At 36.6% G+C, this 26457-nt stretch overlaps 1 protein-coding gene across 4 annotated transcripts in view; it reads left to right on the top strand.

The window, feature by feature from the left end:
• Positions 1 to 26457, top strand: part of SPAG17 (sperm associated antigen 17) — an 86378-nt gene that overhangs the window by 5462 nt on the left and 54459 nt on the right. For 3 of the 4 annotated variants that reach the window (XM_053935292.1, XM_053935291.1, XM_053935293.1), the window contains exons 2-7: positions 3037 to 3177; positions 3981 to 4040; positions 15473 to 15604; positions 19401 to 19563; positions 21726 to 21920; positions 24315 to 24496. In XM_053935292.1, the coding sequence (XP_053791267.1) occupies positions 3037 to 3177; positions 3981 to 4040; positions 15473 to 15604; positions 19401 to 19563; positions 21726 to 21920; positions 24315 to 24496 (873 nt within the window). Of the gene's footprint in view, positions 1 to 3036; positions 3178 to 3980; positions 4041 to 15472; positions 15605 to 17122; positions 17159 to 19400; positions 19564 to 21725; positions 21921 to 24314; positions 24497 to 26457 lie in introns of those variants that run through there. The other variant, XM_053935294.1, reaches the window with a different exon arrangement.

The raw sequence follows: 26457 nt of genomic DNA, 5'->3' as shown, positions 1-26457 counted from the left end.
TGAAGCAGAGCATTTTCAGTGGGGAGAAGGTGTGACCCACTGATGATAATTTCTTCTTGCATAACAAAAATCTTGTTTGCATAAGTCCTGTTTTTTTTTTTTTAAATACTTATTTTGTACAAACAGGACCTACTCTGATGTTTTGCTTTGGTGCTTTGTCACAGGCTGCTGAGAAGGAGGGCACCACGGTGGAAACAAGGAAAATTCTCATTTCTTAGAAAGGCTTATAGTACTTTTGTGAAAGAGGAGGGTCTCATTGCTCAACCATAACTCTGAAAAACGCCTGGGAATTATTATATGGGCTAGAGAATAAGAATTTGAAGAAGGAATCTTGAACTGGGATTGGATAATGAAACTGGAGCCTAGCTGAAGAAGGAGACAGAGGACAGGAGCTGGAGAGCAACTCGCAGGTGGGGGAAACATTAAGACAAGTGGCATCACTAAGGAAAAAAGAGTGGAAAATGAAGGAGAAATTAACTAGGAACAGTTGTGACCAAGGGGTGGAAAAATAAGAAGAGAGAGGACGATAAGACAGGTTCCACAGACATTGTTGTTGCAGTGATATTAATCAGTGCTAAGCGGGTTTAATTAAAGTGGGCAGCAAGCTATCAGCATGTTTTAAGAAGGAACTAAAGAAGGCACAAGGCAGGGCTTTAGAGGTCTCTGATAGATATTTTTTTATATATGTGAAGAACTGCAGGAAGTTGTGGGAGTAAGCTCTGTATTGCTGCTGAACCATGCTTACTATAGGATCCTGAGTAGAACCTGACATTCCTGATTCTTGCTGCTCTCGAGCTGTCAGCATCTCTCTGTGAGACTTACTGGACCTTGTTTCCCTCTCTTGGTGGTCCTCACTGAAGTGGGCAGTGTAGTGATAACAATTGCTCCATTAGCTCATTCTACAGGTAGATGGTTATTGTAAAGATTCTGTGTCTGCTGGTCAGCACTGGGAACACCAGGATACTGCCACATGGGAGCATTTCAATCTCACTTCTGAGAGCCTAGAAAATTACGCATTTCCTCACAAGCATGGGCATCTAAATACTTCCTGTTCAAAGAATGCTGAAGTTTTACCGTCCAGCTCTTGTCAGGTATACAGTGATAGCTTTAATCCAGATTCGGTGCAACTTCTGTGCATGTTGACAATACTGGAATACCTAGAGCTCTTTCAAAGTGCTGTGCACCAGTAGCTATCTAGCTTTAGGCAGAAAGACTTCAAAGAGCAAAATAAATTTCAGTGTACTTGGTGCGGTCCCCACTACTGCTGCCACTTCTCCCAATGAGCAGTGTCTGCTGCCCCAGTGCAGCTGGACGCTCATAAATTCCACCATGTTTGCACACTCCTAGAGCATCAGTGATATGCTTGATCTCTCTAGCACTTCATAATTTTTAAAACTTGAAGTTTATTTTGTGCTGCAATAAACCATCAAGGAAGTTCATGATATGTGGAGCTGTAGGCACCCTTTTGGATTAGTTATCTGATCTGTAACTACTTGCATTTTCACTTAATGACCCAGGTGATCTTTACATCTTTTTGTTTTTCTGAATATTCTGTAGTTAGAAAAATGGGGCGTACTCATGTGATGTTATCCTTTGTTACCTTGAGTGTTTGACAAACTGTTTCCCACCATACAAGCATGCACTGTTTTGAAACTGAAGTCAACTGTGGCTTTCTCCCATCCCAAGCCATCAGTTACTCAAATTGCAGACATTGGGTAGGCTTTTCACCAGCTAAGAAAAGAAACAAATGAAGAAGGGTACTATAAAACTGGAAGAAAATGCTTCTCTTACCATCTAAGTCTTTTTCTTAGAATGGTCATTCCTTACTTTACCATAACTCAGCTCAAGTTTTGTTCCTATCATGCAAGGACTTTGTACATAATATAAATATATTAAAATATTCAATATCCTAAATTCACCACCCTGTCTTAAATATCTTAAAATCTTTCCTTGCTGTGATGCACACAGGACTGTGACTCTGCTTAGCCTAGTCCTGATTAATGTGACTGTCCTGGGACTGCCTTGATCTGACTGAATCTCTTTCCATGTTTACCTTTATGCAGCTGCATTGGGAACCTTGCAGTTTACACATGCAGGCATGCATTGGGAAAAAAAAAAAAAAAAAAAAAGGTGATTCCTGTACATCACAACCATTACAAATGCTCCTAGTTCAGCCACCACTAATGCTGTTAAAGAATACTCTAGAGTTAAATGTAGATGTGCTGGAGATAGTGACTCACTCTGTGAAAGGGATTCCAGTAGGAATGTGAAAGACAGTAACCAGTAAAAGTTGCTTAAGTCACATAATTTTTAAGCTTTTGTGGATATACATCACTAAAGAAAGTGTTCCAGTCGTCTCTTGTTCTGCATTTTTTCAGTGCTGAAAACATTTTTTTTACATTATAATAATGTGTATGCTACTGCAAATGTTTGAAAACTGCTAGTGTTTTTAACTTATCAATATTGTAGTGTACAGCTTGCCATTGGTAAGTAATTTCTCTTGATTCAGAATATTTAGTGAAGCCATGCAAGAGCCATACTATGCATAAATATACCTTCATAAAACATCATAAAATAATGCTACGATGTACAGAAAATAGTATCTGGGCATTATCTAATTCACAGGATGAGGGAGCTGAAAATTGTTAATTTTTTTCTACATCGAATAATCACAATAATACATATATTCAAAATTCACTTCTTTTTTGCTACCTGAACTGTCAAATCTGCAAATGTCATTTAAAGGTTAGTACAGCTCTGTGAGATGCTGATGCATAATTTGCGTGTGAAAAGGTTTAAGGCTTTTAGTGGGCATTTGTGTTTTCCGTAGCATAATGCTGCCACCTGATGGCAGAAAGAATTGGGACAAAGTAGTAGGGCTTTTTCGAGTTGCATGCAATTTCAGTGATTAATACAGTGATGTTTAATATGTCTTAAAGTGACATAAAGCCGTCTCTACAGCTTGCTCTTTGAAACTGCAGAGGACTTTTGTTGGCATGAGTTTTAATACCTTAAATATTTTATTTTGGAATGTAGGATGACTGGAAGCCTAGCATCACTTTTGTTGTTGGGACCAAGACTGAGGACGAAATCCACACCCAGGCCCTGGCTCTTGCTGTGCAGGTGCCACTGCGCAAGCTCTTCAGTGTGGTAACGTGTGAAGACATTTACAGACAGGTATTTCAAGAAAGTAACTTTTAATAATGAACCAAACTGTAGATGTCACTTCTAGATCCTGCCTTCTTTGGTCTGTGGTAATGATAAACCACCCTGTGGAAATTTCAAAAATTACTCTAATTCATAGAATCATTAAAGTTGGAAAAGATCTTTAAGATCATGGAGTGCAACCTTTGAACACCACCTTATCAACTAAAGCACAGCATGAAGTGCCACATCTAGTCATCTCTTGAACACGTCCAGGGATGATGACTCTACTACCTCCCTAGACAGCCCATTCTAATGCTTGACAACCCTTTCTGTGAAAAAATTCTTCTTGATGTCCAGCGTGAACCTGTCCGGGCACAGCTTGAGGCCATTCCTCTCATCCTGTCACTTGTTGCCTGGGAGATGACGCTGATCCCCATCTTGCTACAACCTCCTTTCAGGGAGTTGTAGCAAGTGAGTAAGTCTCCCATGAGAAATGGATTTCTCCAGACTAAACAGCCTCAGCTCCCTCATCCACTCCTCATAGGATTTACTCTCTTCTTACCAGCTTCATTGCTCTAATTCATAGGCGTTAAAAATGGAAAAAGAAAAGCTTACGATATAAGCTGCTCTGCTGCCTGTAAATGAAGTTTTGTTACAGACTTTTCTTCAAGGTTCTGATCAATAAAAGTCCCTGCCTAAGGCACAGGGTTGCCATAAGATGATGCCTCACTGTTTTGGAGTGTGAGTGTGGTGTTTGCAAAAGGGAATAATAAGTAAAATACTTTGGGTAAACATAAAATCTTCTCACATTAGAATGCTTTATTTATTTGCAGATCGCAGAATATGGGGGTCAAAAGGAAAAAAAGGCTAAGGATGTGCCTATGTACTATGAGGTAGGTTAAAACAGGTATTGCAGAGTCAGTGCTCTTTTACACAGAAGTGTGTGAACCTGTGTGGCTTTGTTATACATTCTTGAATAAATGCAGATTTGTTGGCTCTAGCTAGTAAAAACATTCAACCATCTAGATACTTAAACTGCTTTGTTTTTGTGATACCAGCAATATTCTGTTGGACTGCTGATTAGGTGATGATCAAAACACGTTTTCAGGGATGAGAGTTTCACTATTGAAGGATATGTTATGTGGTCATATTTTGATGGTGGTATCTCAAGTTACAGAAAACCTGTCCTCTGTTTCAGAGGCTCCCAATAATTTAGAAACTTATACCTTTATTTATAGGTATGCAGTCCCCTATATAAAACACTATTCTGTGTGCTAGTACCCATTATAATCTCAGTTTGATGTAACCTGATTCATCTAGTGGGCTATGTCAGCAGGGTTTGGAATCATGCTTAGTACAAAGAGTACTTCCTCCTACCGTGTTAATGTTTTACTTACAGCTTGTGAGAGGTGATAAAATCCTGTGATTAATCAATAGATTGTTTAAAATTTTCTCAGGTAGAGTTTTATGGTCTTTACAGACCTGGAGCGTAAAGAATTTTGGATCCCTCTAAAAAGACTTTGTTTGTGTTTTATTTCTGCAATGACTAATAAACTTTTTATGTGTCTCGGGTTTTGGTGAACTTTATAACAGTACTTTTTAGCTGCGGTCTGTTTTTCAGTAATGCCAGGCTACCATCCGAATAAGTCCCTTTGGAATTATTTACCACTGAAAGGACTGTGAATTTTATGCAATTAACTCTCTTCATTTAGGACTAGCCTCCCAGGCAAACTCACCCTTATATTACCTGGTATGTAATCTTCTTCAGTCCTACTTGACAGAAGGATTTTGAAGTCTAGCTCTAAGCAGAAGCTTTGTATGATACCTGTATTTAATTACTAAGAGCAATTTTCCTTGTGAAGTGGACACTTATTAAATTCCAGCTGTCAGTGCTGTATCCCATTAGCTACTTACTTTACTCCTCAAAGACATTTTTTTCCTCCCCTCCTTTAACACAGCATATAAAATGCCTGTTCTGACCTTTTGCTTGGACTCAGTTTCCGTTCAGGCTGTAGCAAATTAAAAGATCGATCATGTTGCCACAGCATTAAGATCCCACCTCTCTGGGCAGAGTTTGTTACTGAATATTCACATACATTCCATGTGCTGTTTGAGCAGTCAAAACTTTCACTGCTTTTACTGCTTCCACTAGCAAAGATAAACAAATACAAGGTTGGCACAGAGCACAGGGTTGTGAAAAGTTCTTCTGAGAGGAGCATTTCTGTCATTGCCACATACAGTTCTCTGTGGGAGGATTCAACATGCTGCCATTTCCACAAGTTTCCATATTCATTTTTAAGGGTACTGTGAGATTCCTAATATTCAATGGTCTTTGAACATATAACATATGTGTGAATTTGGGACTAATAACATGCATAGTAATGTGATTATTATTGGTATTAGTAGTAATATAGTTACCCATGCCATTGGTCTTACAATTTGCATCCACTGAAATGCAGGGGTTTTAATAAATTTCAGTGCAGCAGTCTGCAGTGCCTAGAAGTCAAGAACCTTTAACAAACGGCTCATGATACATTGCAAGCTAATCATATATAATATTAAAATAATTCCTGCTGTCTGCTCTAAGTTATTCCTCTTCAGGCTCTCTATCATTTTATTGTTTTGTATCTCATATCACTCTTAATGTACAAAGTGAAGAGGCTCAGGGCAGGGTCATAAAGATGTAGCTAAAAGATTTCCAAATCCAGGAGAAGTAGATATCCAACACCTTTTCTGACTCTTACATGACTTGATGGGAGTAGGAGTCCTGCTTAGTAATTTTGTATTAATTCCAGCTCTTAATTGAATAATGATAGGCTGATTCTCTCATAAAGATTCTGAGGATTTTTTTTTCCCTTACATGTTAAAGGGAAAATGTTATGCTTCCTGTAATATATCAACAGATTTCATAATTTATCATGTACAATTTTTCTAACAAGACCTACAACTAGAAATATATGTATTTTATCAGAAAATATATGTATTTTATCAGGTGTATTTTTTTATTGTTTACACACCTGTTTGTTGGATCAGTTTTCTATTAAGGTTAATAACATTGTGTGTAATTAAGATATTTTGCCACTATTAAATATGATAGTGTTGTTAAGATCTGATTATTGAGAGATGCCTCTGCCCAAATTAAGGTGCAAACAAGACCGTATGCCAAAGTCAATGGTACAGATTTTATTTAACAATTAATTAGAAATAGAATAGAGAGGGGGAAGAGAGAGAGCGTTCAAGTAAAAAATAACACCACCCGTGGATCCAACAGCATCCTGTTGGTCCTTCTTCGCTCTGGGCTTTTTGGTGGTGGGGGGTCCCACGGTCATTCAAAGCTTTTCATTATCTCTACATTTTAGCAACCAAAGGAATTAATGCTTGTTGGCTACAGAGTTCTCTTATGCTATTGGTTAAATTATTACCTCACCTCTAATGCTGGTTAGTCTTCATGCTCAGTCTTTCTCTTCTTTTGAGTCAGTGGGTTTCTGGGATCAGTGTTCTATTGTTTCAATTTAATACCAGACCAATGCCATGTTAATGATTTTCTTTCCTCTGATACAGTTAAAAAATAAACTCATCCTTATATCTGCTGGCATATGTTGTCTCTTATTTTTTTCCTTTCTTCATTGAATCTGAAATAGTGAAAATTTTTAATTTACATTATCCAGGATCTTGTAATCACACCTGGTTTATGTGAATTATCTCTGATATTCACATGTGATGAGCAAACAAACATGTGATTTCAAATTACATGCTGGAACTGTAAGTATTTAAATAGAAGATAATACAAAAATTTGACTACAAATCATTCTACTTTTTGTCATCACTGGGTGAACACAAGACCTGTTTGATTCTCCTATTCCAGATCTGCATGGCAGATTGTTTTCATACAAAACCTCACTTTATTTTACTTCCTTGCTGACAGGGAAGTAGTGTCAGCTCAGAAACTTCAAACCTTTGGATGGATAAAAGCAGGAGAAGCTCCAGGCTTACTGTCAAGATACATAACAGCCAACCCTTATCACCAGGCATAATGATATATCAACTAGTTGTGCAGTTTCAATAAACAAACCAAAAAGATCCCCAAACTAGATCCTTCTTTTGCAAAGCATAATATGCATCGTTTTGCTATTAAAATCCAGTTCAGTTGAGTGCTTGCATTTAAATCTTAATTAGCTCATGTTTTGTACAGCTCATTTAAAGGACTAAAAGGTAATTGCTTAGAAAAAGAATCTTATTGCTTTACATGTTATGTTGTATGTTATACATGTTATGGGATTTTTCTTTGGGCTCATTGTTATTGTTGTTTTTCCCCCTAAGACTGTGATGCCATAATCCTTGGGAAATTGCATAGTGTTCACAGTATTTCTTGCCTTAATAGGCAATAGACTGTAGCAGATACAGAAGAATCCTTGAGTTTTCTGGGTGTGCATGAAACAGATTCCTCTTCTGTCACTTCCAAAACAAAATATATTACCAAGATATTAAGAACTTCTGTAGGAAAATAAAACATAACAATTAACAAGACCAAGTCGAAAAAAGTGAAATACTTTTAGCCAGGAAGCAGTGGATGTAAAGCAGTTTTCAAGCATTCCTGTGAATTTATGCTTTGTTAGAAATGTGTAGAATGTAGACTTATGAAGTAAAGGTTGCTGCTGGTAAGATTATTTGAAGTACCGATCACATTATGATGTAGAGAGATGGTCCACTTTAGATTGGAACAGAGTGTGTGTTTCCTGGGATAGGTGCTCCTACTATATAATGAAATGTTATATATATTTGCATATTGTACTATGTATAAATATATTATTTTTATATGTAATTATAGTTAGGTAATAGATATATTTAAAATATATGTTTTTAAATGTGTATGCATGTGTATAATTATTCAAAACTACCTTCTATTACTCACCCCAATAGCCTGAATTTCATTTTTAAAAAAGTTAAAAATAGATGTTCTCTTTCTAAATATCTTTCATATCCTCTCTTCAGTAGGTCTTAAATACCTTATGACTTTGTATTACCTTTTATCATTCTATTGTCTATGTCCCTTTTTTAGATTCTCATCATTTTGCCTAAAAATATCTTCAGAAAAATTTTTAAAAAAGGAGGGTAGCACTAGGGATATGGAGTATGCATTTATTTGTGTTCCTTAATAGTAAACTCCTAGGGTAGAAAAATCAAAAATGTTTGGTTTAGCTTGATGTGAAAGGGAACTTTTAATGTCAGAGATGTAACACTTATGGGAAGGAATATTTTCACCCAAGTACAAGCTCAGAAGAGTTGTCTGCCACCGGCAGAAGAGCAAACCCAGTAGTAGCCAGGATATGGGGCACTCAAGAAAACAGTTTCAAACATAACATTAGTCAGGAGTGGTTTTAAGAAAGCCTTTTTATTTCTTGTGGAAATATATAATGAAAGCTTTCCTATTTTTGTGTAAGTGTATAGATTTTGACACAACACCATAACAAAGGTTGTGGTCAAAATTAGGCTTTCTCAAAAGTAAAGATAGCCTGATCAAAACCAAACCTCACTCTATATGTGCATGTCAATAGAATTTTGTTTTTAATACAAGTTAGAAAGATTTTGTTTTCATTCCTATTGGACAAAAGTAATTTTAGAAGTTGGTGTAAAGTGGAACAGCTCAGAAGCCAAAACTTATCTGGTGTCATTGTTTTCATGAGAGGGTTTGACACTAAAAACAACTTCGGCAGCCATGCTGAATGGTTAAAAGGATAGAAAGACTTAATTTTATTTTTCATTCCAGTACAAAGTAAATTTCATATTGCACTCTTAAATGCCATAATAAAATGGAGCAGTTTTCCAGTCAGCCTTTGTCAAGTGGTATTGTGTGGATGCAAGTGAAGAGAATTTTATTGCAGAAGGACTTGGCCCTTACACTGTGTGGATACACAGAGGTTTAATGTGTACACTTGGGAATTGTTGTTAAATGAATATGCCTTTTAGGGAGGTACTGGCTCAGGAAAGGTTAAGGGACTTTTAAGTCTTGCTGTGGGCATTATCTACTCATCTGTTTTCAGCTCTTTTCTATCTCTTACCAAACTCCTACCAGTTTATACTACAGAATATAGGATGCTTTATAAATGATCCACTAAATTAGGTGGTATATTTACCTGAGGTATTTAGTGTCTTATCTTCTGAGGAGGGTTTATCTACTCTGCCTGCTGGTTCCTGGTATTTAGGTCAATCTACTTAAAAAGATGTTAGGGAAAGAATTTGTTAATTTTGGTTTAGCATGTCTTTGCATCTGCCTTTGTCATTGTCAGAGCATCTGATGCCACCGCATGATCAAGTGCCCTGTGTAGTCCTTTAAGTTATCAAATTGTATGGCTTCCATTCAGATTTAATTTTTCCATGAGAGGAAACCATTGTTGCAATGAACCAGACAGTTCTATAAGTTGTAGCTGTTCGTTGTCAGTTTGGGTGTATCCAGTTCAGTATCCTTTTCCAGGAGCATGCCATGTTACGATGTACCAGCATTTCTAAATGTTAAAATTGGGGAAAAAAATTATTGAGCTTGATCAGGAAAATGACCTGTGTTTTCTAATTTTGTTTCCTAAATTCTGATCCATCAGGTTCTATTATTTACATGAGGCAATTTACATGCATATCTTCTAGTTTCATTCCAGAATAGTGACTCTTCATAGTCCTAAAGCCAGGATTTTAGAAACATGCATTATTATTTTATTACTGTTAGTTGAAATTATTTGACTCACTTCTTTATCAAACCAAGACAGGCCATTTGTAATACTCAAATTGTTAGCAATTTATTTTCTAGGGAAGACAATTGATAACCTTTTGAAATTCATCTACCTGTTTAAAATCTGCTTTAGAACACTGGAGAGACTTTGGGTTTCCTTCACAGATTTCAAGAGTTCCTGCCTACATGCAAATTGGTATCAAATTTTGTCTTTTTCTGTGCAGGTTGTTGAGATGTCTGTGTAACTACAGGAAACAGCAATTATGTCTGTGGGAATGCCATCCTTGAAGTGTTAGAGGGACTCTCTGAAGTGGCCAATGGCAATGCTATCTTCTGGTTTTTTTTGTCTTCAAAGTTTTTGGGGGACTGTAATAGGTTCATTAAGGACAATAAAGTGTATGACATCTTTCTCAAGTACAGCAACTAATCCTAGAATCCCTTGTCACCAAATTAAAAAAAAAAAAAAAAAAAAAAGCTTAAAGCCCTGTTGCAAAGCTGGACCAACCAAGGTGGAAAGATCCTGCCCAGTTCTGTGGTGCCAAGTCTACAAGACCATTGGAACTACCTGGCCGAAATATTCTGATGTGGCTTAGAAAACTCTGTCAAGATGTAGCTGGATGGGTTCTGCCAACACAAGGTTTGATGAAGCAATTTTGTTTCCTAATCTTTTTGTTCCACCTCTGATTGGGTTCTCTTTGTAGCCAGATGCAATGTTAGAGAAGCATGACTAAATCTTTTAGCTTTGTGATGTTCATTTTGTGGATTTAGTTGGCTGAAATTGCTGGAGACAATTTACTTCTCAGAAGCTTAAAATATTCTGTGCCATAATGGAAAGATTTGCTGGGCAGATTCATCCCACTGAAATGTAAACATTTCAGTATTTGATCATAGCAATATATCCCTTCATCTAATCACAAATCACAACAGACTGGCCTGTCCTCTTTTTCTAAAAGGATCTGGGTTCTGTACGGATTCTTCTGAAATCACTTAAATGCTGTTTCAACTACTGCCCCCCAATCAGTGTTAAAATAAAACAGATATATAAAAGGTCACGTGAGAAAACCTTCCCTGTGCATGGAACTCCTTCCTGAGATAGCAGTGCTAATGCCTGATCTTTCCAATCACTGGATATTTGTATCCCTTAAAGCAATTTGGTTTTCATAGCAGCTAATGGCCAGAGAGCTATAGGAGGTGCACATCCCAGATGGTGAGAGCTCCTGTATGAGCTCTCTAATAAAACCCTCCTTATTTGTATCTAATGTATTTTTTTCATTTTTTACTGAAATTAGGTTATTCACCATTTGTGTTTTTCCTAAAACACTATATAAGTACTTGACATAATGCTGTACATGTGTGTTAGAAAATGCTCGTAGAGCATCCCTGAGATTAAATCAGTTAAAATATCCCCTCAGGTTGCAGATTTTCTGTAGAGAGAGGTTTCAAGAACAGACTTTCTTAAAATGGATAATTCTTATAGGTTTCTGCTAACCAGATCAAGCTGTGTTGTGTTTTGGCAAAAAACAGACTCACTCAGATGAGTGGCAAGTTATTTTTCTAGAGTACAAGCAGCCATTTGCTTCTGCTTTGAGAAATGTTCTCACAATAAAAAGAAGATATTTAGCACATGAACAACATTCATATTTGCTCAGTATTGCTTCATTTTAGTAGGTTTAGTTGAAAAGGACTCCATGGGGTACAAGGAATCATCAAATCCACTTTAATTATTTTCGTTCTCTGGAATACATCTTCACTGAGTAACAAGGATGACTCATTTGGCTTATCTTAGGTTTCACAGTCTACCTTGTGGATACATAAGCATTACATGGAGCTCTGCTCAGATATGCAATTGATTTTTTTAATTTATGTGAGTCCTTAAGCTCTCTTTGAACTGTGAGTCATTAATTCAGTAGTGAAAGATAATGATTAAGCAAGTGGTCTTTTGACATCATAGGTGGGAAGAGGTTCTGAGAGTTAAAATTAAGTTAGGTGAATGGTCTGAGAAACTGAATTCTTCCAACACACTGGAAGTGTCATCTGAAAAAAGTTATTTCAGTTACCTCAGATCCTTCCTGGTATTCTTTCAAAATGATTGCTTGTAATATGCTTTAGTCAATGAAATGACAATGACAGTCAGAAGTATTTAATAGTATAGGTAAAGAAATCTTCTTTAGAAAAACAAATTCTGACACATGCAGCTTTGTCTCCTAGTCTATCTTAAAAGTTGCTTGTGAAGGACTCATAAGACTGACAGCAGATTGTAATAAGTCAAGACCACTTTTTTTTCCTTTTATCACTTTCATTATTTTGCTCAGGGAAATCCATCTGAATAGTAATTACTAGCTTGGTTGTGTAGTCCATAGAGCCTCTTGACTGATGACTATCCTGCTTCAAATTGACTTGAGCTTTGTCAGCAACTAAGGGATTTTACTTATTTGGTTCTTCTAGGAACTATTATGTTTCTTTTAGGAAGTGTTATATGAATCTGAGGCATATGTGATGGTCTGGATTTCTTACAATTTCAAGAACAAGAGGGAAGACAAGGCTTTAGAAAGCTCACCCTGAGTATGGGAGAGCTATACTGTGAAGTGGGCTGACCACTGTTCATAGTGAGCAATATTACTGCTGCCAGGTAGTAATAAAGCTGTGAAAGTTTATAATCTAATTTATCTTTTTGGAAGGTTTTCTGATTATAATTTGGCAACCACGATTGTTCTGTATCTTGAAAAAGAGGTATTTCAAAGAAAGATAGCACAAAGACTCTGGCTTTAAATGTTTCCCTAACTTTTAAGACCTATCTCCTATCTCAGTGGTGCTGACATCTGTCAGTAATGTAGGGTCACTTACAAGCACTCATGCAGTGTTTGGGTGGCTCCAAATACATGCCCTTTGCACCAGACAGCTAAATCTCTGCATGGTTCATACTGCCACCATATGAGATCAAATACTGCATCACCAAAGCCTTTCTGCACTTCACCAGTGTGACCCCTGCTGTGTGAGGAATGCTGTGTTTCCTCTTGCTTTAGAGGAAAAGAGGCCCTACCTAAGTTTGTCCATCCAACTTTCCATGGTTTCTCACATAAGAAAAAGATCATCACTGGTGGGATGAAGTATAGCCAATCTGTAACAAATCCACTTCAAAGTATCTGAAAAACTTCCTTCTGTATCCCTACCCAGTTTTTGTCTTGAGGTTTTTGTTTGGTTGTTTTTTTTTTTTTTTCAGATGAGGCTCTGTAGTTTTTTAACTGTTTATGCCAGGTGCCTGCATAGCTCACAGGTCCACAGATGAAGTAAATATGGATGTGTAATAAATTTAATTTCTTTTATCTACTGTGCATGGATTGATCTATGTTCTGTCTTTAGGATTGTTTTTAATTTCCTCCTGTATAAAGCATATTTTACATTTCTGCATGAAAAGATATTTGCTTTCTTTGTATTGCCAAATGTAGTGCACTCATTCTGTCTTTGTTTTATTTGTGTGACCTCTTTCCATAGTCATGGAATGTATTCCTGTTAAATAGTTTTGGTTATACTTCTCATGGCTCACATAAGAAAATCTGTCCTTCCTACCCACTCTACTTCATCAAGTCTCTTCATTCCTGTATTCTGTATCTACAAAATAGGAATAATTATTATGCATTGCTTTTGACTAGTAAAATGCTTTAAAATTCTCAGGAAGAATGGGGTTTAAGAATCTAAGAACTTTTTTCTTCTTCCATGAACAATAAATCAGCGACTGCCATTGAGCTGGGTTACTATATATACACTCTTCAGGGATCTTTCCAGAATCCCTCCATTTCCCCTCTATTGTGTTTCAAGAAAAGTGCAACTCATCTACATTGGCCAGTGAGAAGCATCACTTTTGTCATTTAATATTGATTCTGAAAAAGAAAAACTTCACACGAATTTTTCTCTCTGAGGGAAATTACTGTGATATTTCTACCAAAGTCTCTTTCTTTCAGATCACCGATTTGTGTGCCTAGCTCTGAGTGACTATTTCTTGTTGGAATAACTAGTAGCTCCCAGTGTGCCCACAGTGTGTGGTAATTTTTAAGTCTTGCTCTTAACATGTCCTTGATTTTCTGCTGTGGCTCTGATGTCAGTGGGTCTTTCCCGAAGCCTTCTATGATTGGCTTATGAGCCAGTGACTGATCTTACTTTGAGTACAAAACATACAAAGCAAAACTCATCTTAATCATGATGTATCTTCCTTTGTGTATGTTAAGATCATTAGATTTATTTGTGTTGCAGAAGCAGGATTGTTTTGGAAGGGTTTTTAAATGCATATGTTTTGGTTTGTCTCCCTGTTATGCGACTTGGAAAAGATCTGAATTTTAAGACATTTCTTTTTCTGCTCCTTGCTTTTGTTTTCATGAAACAATGATTTGGCATATAATGGTCTGGATTCTGATTTGGCTTTGCTTTATTCAGAGAAGCATTTTAATGGCTACATTTAGGTAAGAAGTGAAAATTTCTAAACTAGGCAAGAATCTATGGAAGCTCAAAGCTAATGGTGGTATTTGCATTAGACAAGACACAGTTCAGTGAGATGCAGTGTGCACCTTCATTGTCTCAGTGTTAGCAAGCAAAATTGACACCATATGTGCCCAACTGTAATTGCTCCATGAGGAGAAAAGAGAAACATGTCAGAAAATTTGAGTAACACCTAATTCAGCCCATGGTTATAAATAAAGCTGATGGTTGCTTAAAAACAAAAGTAAGAAAATATTATGGTTATATTATTCCTCAATAGCGCTTCCTACATAGGTGAACTTTATTACAGAGACAACACAAGTGAAAAGAAACATATAACAACTTTTTAACAGTATTTTTATGTTATTTTATTTTTTTCGCAGTAAATAAAGTGGTTATGAGGCTCCAAGGAAAACGGCCCAGATGTTAGTGAGTTGTATGAAATTTAGTGGAAACAAGCTGTAAAAAACATAGTCATAAAACAGCCTGTCAATGCCACACATCTGGACAATGCAGCTGTATGTTCCCGCTGCTGTCATCACCCTAAGAAAACTCAATAGCCTTATTTCACCCCAATTAGGCTGCATACCAACAGAATCAGAATTACACAGGGAGGGGGTGTGTTTTCACCAAGACAGACCCTCTCAAATTCCCTTCAAGAAGTTTTTATCTTTCATTTAGGGCTAGTCCTTAAGACACTGGTCACTTTGTAAACAGTACTGGAAACTATTCCCCTTGATTTGCTATCTGTTAGGTGTTTTTTAATTTATTGCTTTATGATATGCAGTTGCTTCATGTTGTTTCTCTGTTTAAAACCTAAAGAAAATTACATTTTCCTGTGAGACCTCTGTGTCTGTTGACTTTCTCATAAATCATACAAGTTTTTTTTCCATTCTATTTTTATTGCTGATACTGTAGCTGATATAACTTTATTTGAGGTCTTTGGAACCAAAGAATAGTGGTGTATCATACTGATACATTGTTTCTTCTGGAAATATGGCCATTTCGACCCATACATGGTACAATGTGAGATAGCATTTCCTCATTTCAACATGCAAATAGATATGAGTTGAGTGCAGTATTAAAACTATGCAAGTAGTAGTTTTGTTGTAATTTTTTTTTTTTCTTTTGCAGGTGATGGAATTAGCCAAAGCCTTTCTGGACCAGGGTGAAAAAATTCCTGTAACACTAATTGGGAAGCTGTTGAAATTTCAGTTGCTTTGTCTCAAACAGAAGGATCTTCAGAGAAGACAAGAGGAAAAGAAGGTACTATAGTATGTCCTAGCAACATTACATTTTTGAAGACACTTCTATTCTATGCTGTTGCTTCCATAAATTCAGCTTTCTTCTCATCTTTGGCTTTCTAGAACTGTAATTAAAGAGAAATGTGACTAGGAATATTTTTTTTAAGTTGATTAGATTTTGTGGATGATGTTCTCAATTACTCAAATGCCAGTGAGAATGTGGAGGAAAAAAAAGAAAATAAAAACACTATGGAAGAAGTCTTTGCTAGAGTGAGAACTAGTAATGACTTTGCTGAGTGTTAGGACCAATAGAAAACAGAGCTAGGAACAGGCTTCTGCTGAATGTATCCCTGCTGAAGTAAAGGTGTAATACTCAAATTGTACTGGGAGAGGTTGTTACTTGGGAGGTATCAAGGATAGATACAGAGCAGACTATGACGGAGTTCTTGTTATGAATCTCCTTTCTGGAGGGAATTTAGAGAAGTTATCTCTTCCATCCTCCGGCACTAAGGCAGGATAATATTTACATAAGCTATTCCTGGCAGATGTTTGTTGAACCTTTTCTTAAACCTTTTCAGTGCTGTGTCTTTTCTTTTCCATGGCAACCAGTATTATTTCTGAGCCATCTCAGCAACGCGGGCATTTGAAGAAGGTTTCTGATCCTACCAACCCTACTCTCACTTAAATCTGTTTGAGTTCTCCCTGTGTATGGGGACAACATTACACTCCATTCTACAGAAATCTATTACATATTTAACTGAACAAACCCAAATATGTGCCATGGTTGTTCATTTTTGATTATGCATGTTCCTCTCCTCTGAACTCTCTCAAAGTAGTACATATTTTGAAGTCCACTTCTCAGAACCAGGTACCACATTTTCCAGTGTTCCCAAAATTTGCTTCTATTTGTCTCCAAGGTCATCACTACTAGCTTCAAGATTGTCTCAGACAGATTGTTTATGTGTTCTAGGAGGAATTTCACCAAGCTTGCCCAGAATCATAGATCAGACCTCTAATTAATTTCTAACATCTTTTGGAGTTGTCAGTGGTACATTTCAACAACTTACCGAACAGTTGGTTTTGCTATAGTCCTTTTCCAACAAACATTCATGAAACTGAAGAAAGTCAGTTAATGATCAGGAAGTCATACAATTGCTGCAGTAAGTTTACCCTGTTAATTGATCAAAAACTATAATGTAGAATGTGATTATATGGAGACCTAAGTAGTCTGTACATGTAAAAGATGCAAGCAGAAAATAGTTTAATGGACTTTGTATAGCTGAAAAGTCTGTAAATTTCTTTATCAATAATTTTATTTGTGGGAGTAGTTGGTGGATGAAGTGTAGCACACAATCACAAGAACATTAAATGCTAGGTGATTCTATTAAAATTGTGTCCTCTTTCCACAGAAGTCAATTTATTCGGAAATGATAATTTAAACCACAGAAATATATGAAGAATATGAGAAAAATAATGTTTTCAATCTGAAAAGAAATTGAGAGACTGAAGCTATAGAATAGATTATTAATAGTGAATTGAGAAAAATAGCTTTTTTCTTAGATAGCACTCAACTCTTGTAAGTAAACTGTCAAACAAAACTTTGAAGTTTAATGGCAATTTAATATTAAAATGGAGTCTTTAGAGCTTTGATTTAGCAAAATTTGTCTTGTAACTGTAATTTTATTTCCCCGATTAATTGGAGGATAGTCAATGTTGAGGGTTGAAGAGTCTCTGACACTTCCAGTTCTCTGTTTTAGCCAAACTGTCTGCAAAAGTTGTCACCTCCTTTGAATTGTGTCTATATCAATGTGTGACAAGTGGAGCTGTTGAAGGACAGAGTCAAGAACTGGAAGGCTCTTGGTTATGAGGATGCTCTGCAGTACGGAGTGGGCAGAAACTGACTTCTAATTTAGAGTTCTGTCTCTAATTTGGCTGCCATAGAATTTTTAATCCTTTCCAACCAGCTTGTACAATACAAGTTCTGTTGCCAACAATCTGGGTGTTGAAAGCAGGATTTTACTCACAAATCAGTTCTCAGAAAGCAAACATATCTGTCCTTGGGTCTTTTTCTTAAATAGATACCAGTTAATAGAATGGATCAGCAGAACTAATATAACATGTAAATAACCAAAAATAAGGCATTAGGAAATTTCTGTATTTCATTAGGAGCAGGAGCTTGTCATAAACTGACAGGCATAAATATTATGTAGAAGAGAAGTATCTCTGAATTAGAAAACTTTGAGGTAGTAAAATTTTGAAATGCGAAGCTTAAAATAACAAAATTGCAGAAGTTCATGAATTATTAGAAACGCCACAAAAAGCTGCACCTTGTAGGGAAGGAGAAATAGGACATTGAAAGGAAAAGGAAAGAGTCCAAGAAAGGAGAGGCTTTTACTTTCTAAAGTATTTAGGTCAAGTAATGTTCTTTGTTAGAATCTTGGCAAGTCCAGAAATGTCTCTGCTTATTTAAGAATTACTTTAAATTATGCAGATGCAATAGATCAAGTTGATTGTGAACTTTGTGGCATGATGATTGTATCATGTTTGATGTGTTCATCAGCTTAGAATTCAAAGTACTATCAAAATTTCTAATTTGAAATGTCAAAGGTGGAACAAATTTGAAAGAAAATAATGAAAGCCTCCAAATCCTTCATTACACAGTGGAAATAGTTTCAAGATTCTGTCAAAGACATTTCTAAATTTTACAGAAAGCAAATTCAAGAAGGAAGGGAAAAGCGGGAAAAGATTTTCTGTTTTGATTTTGATTTTGAACTAAATACAACTTCCACAGCTGGAAAGTCTGCTTTTCAGCTGGATCTAGGGAAAGCAACTATATAGAGTTAACTGCCCTCTCTCATTTGCATGAAGCGCTTTTCTAATTGCTTTAATAGCCTTTAAAGTGACATCAGCAGGATTGTAACTGTAAGTTAAGTTAATATTTTTGTTTTAATTAATTTAGGTTTAAATCATGAAATTTAATTTTTACATAGTTTGAATGTAGTATTTCTGCTGGGCAAAAATAAGGTGGACACTTTCTTGATCTACAGAACCTACTTTACCTTAATATTTTTTTATTGTTTTCATTTCAAACCTTTTTTGATTGTTTTCATTTCAAAATCTCAAATTTTTGGATTTATAGTGTGAGGCTTTGGGACACTTACAAAATCTTTTTTCATCCTGTATTCTTAAATTACTAGGAAGATCATTATGTAGGTGTTTTTGTTTGAAGATAATGAGAAGGGCTGAGTAACATCCTGTGTGAAATGAACGCACAACTCTTGGTTCTAGTTTACATTAGACAGATATTTACATCAAAGAAAAATAATGCTGGTACTATTTTACACCATAGTCAAGAGTGTTAACAGAGATATTAAAGATATTAACAAATATTGAATTTTTGCCATATTTCCCCTCAGTTCAAGGAAGGTTTCTGGCTGATGCAAGTGCTGTAGTGGAAGTAACTAAAGCGCAGGGTTTTTTTTCCTCATCTTTCTACCCGTATGCATTTTGTTAGTTTGGTAGGTATAATGTCTACCTACCTCTTGCAGTTCCTTTTTAATGTGAACTCTTAGCATTATGACTGAGTAAGAAGATATAAATAATTGAATATGTGTTTGAGCAGGAAAAAGCAGGGTGTTCAAGACAGCTCCATCAATTGAATATTGTAGAATGAATGAATAATCCACAATATGAATATTATAGCAGCTGAAAGGGAAAAGTGTGAAAATAAAAAAATTGAACACCTAAAGTTTTACAACAGTCTGACCTTTGTTCTGCACAAAGGTTTTTATGAGAACTTCATTTATTCATCTTGTCAGGCAGAACAGCAGCAAAAAGAAAAAGTGAAAGAAAAAGCTATATCTCCTGATCAGACAAATGGAAAAGATAGTAAAAGAAAAAAGTCAGTGGCATCAACCCCTGCTAAAAAGGACACCAAACTGAAACAACGGGGACAAATGGAAGTGAAAGACAAATACATTGGTAAGTAAAATATAATTATATACTCCTGATAAACCTTTGGAATATTTTGTTTTGTTCCATGTTGAAAAGTCAAGATCTATTCAGCAATATCAAAATTTTGCCACTTTGCATTTGAAGAGGGCCCTGTGTTCTGCTCAGTGTTAGGATGTATTGTGCAGTCCAAGAAGTAAAATGCAGATAAATTATATGTGGCATGTCAACATCAAAATGTTTGGGCATATGTAGGACTACAAGAAAGTAGCCAAACAAATCCTACAGAAAACTTATCCTAGAAAAAGATTTCAGAATAATTAAATGTGTCAGTATCCAAAGGTGGCTTTCTCCTTATACTATAGTTTAAAACACAGCTGACAGAGTTGTCAGCCCTGTCAGTGAAGAAATTTTTCATAACATCCAATCTAAGCTTCCCCTCTTTATATTTGTTCTAATATAGCTGTATAAAGAAAGAGGAAAAAAAAGAACATGCCTTAAATTCAAAGACAGTCTATATCTGTTTCTGGTAGCTAGCAGTCATTTTATCATTCATCCCTAATACATTATCACCTTTCTGAAATTAAATATTTCTACTTTTGAGTAATATTGAAATTGCTTGCATTGTTGTCTCTCCTCTTTTGCATATGGACTACTCACTGATAATCAGAACTGACTGATCGTTATGCACTTGTGATTATTAGCATAATCATAATTATCATTTTCAAATGGCAGGCAGTCTTCGGCATGTATGCATTGGAATTTTTGGATCTCTAAGTGACTGTGCAGAAACTGTGTCTTTTTTGTTAAAAATAATTAGTGTTCAGTAATTGTATGTGCTCATACTTTTTCTTCCTGCAGTAACTGAGACATAAATTTATGTACTTCATTTTCAGTACTAGGAGTGAAATAATAAGCTAGTTTTCTTCTGGTTTTGATTTTTGCTTTATGCAATATATGCGCTGGACTGTTGTGGCTGCTTCCTCAGTCAGTCTCTCTCTAAATTTCTGTGTTATTTTATGTTTAGCTGATATTACAAGCAACAGAGAGCCTGCTGCTCCAGGTGGTAGCAGCATTTGCACAGCCCTGACCATATATCTGAGCACAGGCAGATGTCAGTGCCAGGCTACCTTTCTTCCTTCCTTGGATAAATGAATCCCACAAGCTGAGGAGTCAGTAAACCACTTGGACATGTGATGTGTCAGTAAGCATAAGAAAGGATCTTAATGTTAAATAGAGTATAAAGCTGTGATTTTAGTGTAGGTTTGTCTGCACTAACTCTGTGTTTCAGCATTTATGGAGAGATACAGGACCTACAGCAGACAGTTTTGTTAATTTAGGATAAATAACTGTCCTGGATGAATTAAACACCTGATACCTGTCTTACTACCTGTATTTCTCCTTAAGGCATAAAAGGAAACTATACAACTCTAGAGCTTTTAGAGAGTTCATTTCTACTTATATCATGCTTACCTTTTCCTTTGGTACTGACATGTTGCTATGCATATTTTTACATAACTGATAAGCCCAAATAGAGCAGGTACTCAATGAAACTCCTCATCTGCATTTTAATACAAATTTGGGTATGTCCCTGCCACCTAAAAGAACTAGTGTGAGCTGGTATTACCAGCTGATGAGGATTTTGCCAAGAATTACATCTAGTGAACATGAACTTGCTGGGTGGGGAAGAGTCAGCAGTGAGTCAGCTGATACCTGCAGCTAATACTTTGAAATTATTATGACTTGGGTAATCTTCCATGTAAGATACAGTAACTTACTCTTCGTATGCTCCATGTCCAGCTTTATGCAGAATTAAATAGGATAGTTTAAACTACCATTAAAGCATGTGGATATGTCCTGACACTAAACTCCTTTGAGAGGAGCAATTACAGAAATGCTGCTATAACATTCTGATTATAATCAGCTTCTGCAGTTTCTCTCCTGGTCCTTCTCCAAACAGTTATTACTTCTGACTTGTATTCTTCCTGCTGTGTTGTAGATGGTTTGGTCCAGAAGACCTGAGTCTTATGCACATAATTTTTGAATTTATATGTAATTTTCCCAATGAGAGTATAAAAGAACTGATTTTCTGACCTTCATTTGCATTGCCTCATATAGTCAAGTAAAAAAATTATTTTGTTTAGCTGATGTATGTTTCTTACTCCAATTTGTTTTTGTTGTATTTTGAACAGATGATGAACCAGATGATGGTGCTCATTATTACTTTATCATTCTGGGTTTCCCCAATCTTCAGTTATTGCCTGTCTTGACTGACCTTGGGATTAACATTTCAAGTGTAATTCAAATTTCTTCTGAGAATTACAAGCCATTGCAGATATACTTAGAAGCAACTAAACTTGAAAGACAATCTTCAATTTTACCTGAAGGTAATCTGGTCATTAAAAAAAAAGTAAAAATGAGATAATTTTATATCCAGGGAATGACTGTTCTGGCTGTATTTTTCTCCCTCTCCATGCCTTGTGTTTGTGAATGCTACCGATGAGCAGCTGTGTTTGCCAGTGCCAAAGTAGTATTGCCATTGGTTGGCCACCAAAACAAATGGTTTACCAGTGCAAAAACTGGACAGTATAAAGGGGGTCTGGCTAAGCAGACAGAGTTTCCAGCCACAGTAGCCACCAAAAAACAACATTTTATCAAATGCATACTTCTGTGAATTGTTAGGAAGTGTACTGGTAAGAAAACTTGGCTCATTTGGTAAGTTCAAAGAAAGTGAACGATTGGCTGCTTTGGGACTATGGCCCCAGCCACAGGAAAATACGCCACAGAAAAATGCTCTGTAATTATACTCAGCTGTCCCAAGGCTGTTGACACCTTTCTTGAACTGGGATCCTGGTGAGCAAGAGGCTAGATATGTGTCATCAGTGATGGCTGGCTATCCTGAGATGTAGTGACATAGCCAGCGGAAAAAGGGAGGTGGTGATTCCCTGCTATTTGGCTGTCATGAGAATAGAATTATGGACTCTACAGTAAAAAAAATACCAATAAACTCTATTCAATTCAGCAAACAGCCTCCCTACAAAGACTGGCTAAAGGAACGTGAAGGAAGAAAAAGTGTTTGTGAATGGCCTTTGGAATTTTCAGGCCCCAGAGACAGGGTGAAAGTCTGGAGAAAGTCTCTTGGTGGAAAAGGATTGAGTTAGGGATTACTTAAACACATAAGTCTGTGGGACCTGATGGGATTCACTCAGGTATACTGAGGGGCTGGCTGTGATGTCACTGCAAGGCCACTGTTAATTACTTTTGAAAAAACATGGCAATTGGAAAACGTGCCTGAAGACTGGAGGAAAGCATCACTCCTATTTTCAGAAATGGCAGGAATGACTCAGAAATGTAAAGGCCACTCAGACTCTTCTCAGTCTCTGGGAAGATGATAGAACAGTTAATCCTGGAAACATTTCCAGGCACATGAAGGACAAGGAGTTGGTCATTTGGCATGGAAATGGCAAATGACTTCCATTTTGCCAATGGAAGTCATTCTTAACCAACCTGATAACCTTCTATGACAAAATTACTGTCTTGGTAGAGGAGGAGGAGGAAGCAGGGGATATTGTCTGCCCTGACTCAGTAAGACCTTTGACACTGTCTTCTCATAAAGAAGCTGGGTAAGCAAACACTGAGTTGGATTGAAAACTGGCTGAGCATCCTGGCCTAGAGGGTATCAGAGGGTATTGGTGGTATGAGTCCAGCTGAACATCTTTGTTAGTGATCAGGAGAGTTCTCTCAGCAAGTACTCTTATGATGCAAAACTAGGAGGAATGGCTGAAACACCATAGAATTGTGCTGGTTTTCAGAGGGACCTCAACAGAATGGAGAAATGGTCTGGCAGGACCTCATAAAATTCAGCAAGGGCTAAGTCCTGCACCAGTTCATGGTGGGAGCTAACTGGCTGGAAAGCAGCTCTGCACAGAAGGACTCAGGGGTGGTGGCACTAAGCTGAATGTGAGCCAGGCCTGTGCCTTTGCAGCAAACAAGGCTAGTGGTATCCAAGGCTGCATCAGGTCAGGGGATTTGAACTTTCTTTTGTACTCAGCACTGGTGAAGCCATACTTAGAGTTCTGTGTCCAGTTCTGGACTTCTCAGTACAGGACAGATATGGAGCTACCAGAGAGAGTCCATCAAATGACCACAAGTATGTTCAAAGGACTGGAGCATCTCTCATATGAGGAGAGGCTGAGAGAGCTGGGAATGTTTACTCTGATGTATGGAAATGTATGGGAATGATGGAGAAGAAAGAGCCTGGAGGGAACTCATCAATGTGTATAAATGCCTGAAAGGAATGTGCAAAGAAAAGGAAGCCAGGCTGTTTTCAGTGGTGTTCAGTTACAGGACAAGAGGCAATGACAAAACTGAAACAAGGGGTGTTACCTGAAGACAAAGAAACATTTGTTTACTATGAGGTTGACTGAATGCTATCACAGATTGCCCAGAGAGGTCATGGAGTCTTCATTCTTGAAGGTACTCAAAAGCCATCTGGACATGGTCCTGGGCAGTCTGCTCTTGGTGACCCTGCTTGAGCAGAGGAGTTTTACCAGATGAGCCCCTCAGGTCCCTTTCAGGATCAGTGATGTAGTTGGAATAGAAGATGATGGCAAGATATAAGTGGGGGTATTTTTTAATCTCCAAGTTGGGTGTCAGATATTTGCTGAGACTCTGAGGATGGAAATACTTTAGTAATACTTACAGAAGACTGATGCATTATTTGTGCTTTATATTAAAGGGAGACATTGTACCATGATTTGTCAAATACTTATATATTTTAGATGTAGAAGCAGAGAAAAAAAAGGAAGATGAAGCTAAGAAAGACCTGGAAACATTTTGGAAATTCCTGGAGCCCATTCTGAACAGTGGAAAGCATGGATCGAGTCTCTTTGATGTTGCCAGGCTTCATTACCTAGTTAAGGAAAGTGACTTTCCCCCTGATTGGTCAGACAGTGAAATGCTGGTCAGTACATTCTGTTTTTACAGTGCATGCCATGCTTTAGGGTTTGTAACTTTTAAGAACGCTTTAGGAATTTAATCTCAAGTCTTCTCTGAAACAGAACCATAGTAGTTAGTATATTTCTTATCTCGAACAAAAATTACTTCTATGTATCCAACAACTTCATTCAGCATCTGTTTACAAGGAGTCTTTGAATGAAAATGACTGATTTGGAGTTTCTTAATATTGTAGGCCACAACAGAAGAGTTGTAAAATAGTTTGAGGCTTTAAAGTTATTCAGCATCTTTATAGACCCAGTTTACATCTCACTTGAGAGTCATATGTGTGTATGAAATAACACATAGTTATATATATTTTTGTTCTCATAACATCAGGCCTACTTACTGCACCTCAGAATAGTCACATGAGAAAAAAATAGCTGAATGCAAGAATACATTTTGATATATGATGTTGCTTTATCATACTCAGTTCTGCTTCTTTTTGGCCAAAACATGGCTCTAACTTATTACTCATTATAGCCTGCTGAGTCAGGACTATTACCAGGCACTGAAGGAGAAAATGAATCATTAGAAATGTTTTCCATCCTAGATTCTCACATATAGTGAGGTAAAAGAGTCTAGTATTTCTCAATCTACAGTGTCAGCAGTAAAAAATACAAACTGCTAAAACAAAATAAGGCAACATGCTATAATTTGACCTACTGTATTTGTAGTCTGCATTATGAGGATTAAAGGACTTTCTAGGGTTAAACTACATTCTTTTAACCCTTATTTGTAGTACAGTGGATTCTGTATGCAAACAACTCACAGTGGTTTCCAAAGCATTCACTGAAAATGCCTTAATTGTGGAATCATGTAGGCTTGCTACTTATGATATTACTTATCATTATCCTCTTTATATAATCTTACAGTGGCAAGCCTCTTTTGGGAAAACAGTTTTTATCTTCCCTATAATCACATCTTACAGGGTTTCTACTTTTGAATATCTTGCAAGCACCTATATTATAGTTGAAATTAAGGAAAAAACATCTGTCACTGAAACAGATTTCAACAGACTGGAGTTTCATGAGCCCTACACAAGTAAGAAAGCTTGAAAGTTTTTTAGGAAACAGGTGGGGAGCATATAAGTTCTGAAATCATAGTTGGATAAAGTAAGTCCGTTCTTCTGGACTTTCTGGAGAATCTCTGAGTCCAAACTTGCTGCATCTCTGATGTGCAAGACACATAGGAGAAAAATTCTTGGGGCAAAATGTTAGACATTAATACAAAAATGACAGAGTATTGCGTGCTGCAAGTAGTCTCTGCTCTCAGATTTGAGATCTTTAAAATGGAAAGTACTTTTAAAAATATTTACTTTGTTGAAGAGTCACTAATGGTTAGACTTGAAAAACTTTTGAAAAACATCTATGTCCTGAGGAGAGATCAGGCAAATTGAAACACAAAACTGTAATTATGCTAAACTTTGCTTGGATCCCATTGAGTAGCAGAGTTTTGTTACTTATGACTTTATAAAAAATCTTGTTTTGTTTAAAAGACTGCATTGAAAACATTCCAATATTTTATATAAAACTTTTATGGGCTCTAGTGATACCTTATATATACAAATAAATGGATGAAAAGGTGTTATACTAACACCCATTCTTCAGAAGACTATTGAACTGGGAAAACAAAGGTGCAAGAATATTAATGAACATTTTGTTTCTGCAAATAGAATTTCTTTCCCAAGTGTCTCTTCTAGTCTTTAAATGCTCTGAAAATGGAGTCAAGTATTCCATAACTTATCAATGATTTGGATTGCCTGTTTCCCAGTGTCATAAAGAGCCACTGAATTGAGGAAATAAGATGTTTAATAATTCTTAAGGGTTTGTTATTATTCTTAGTGCCTAATGTCAGTTGTGCTTCTTCACTGTGTTCTATTTTAGGAAATTTAAAATTGAGAAATTCAATGTTGTTAGCCACCTCTTA

The sequence above is a fragment of the Vidua chalybeata genome, chromosome 2, assembly GCF_026979565.1.
Source record: "Vidua chalybeata isolate OUT-0048 chromosome 2, bVidCha1 merged haplotype, whole genome shotgun sequence".
NCBI lineage: Eukaryota > Metazoa > Chordata > Aves > Passeriformes > Viduidae > Vidua > Vidua chalybeata.
Note: the sequence above shows the minus strand (reverse complement) of the source record. Positions and strands in the feature narration are given on the sequence as shown.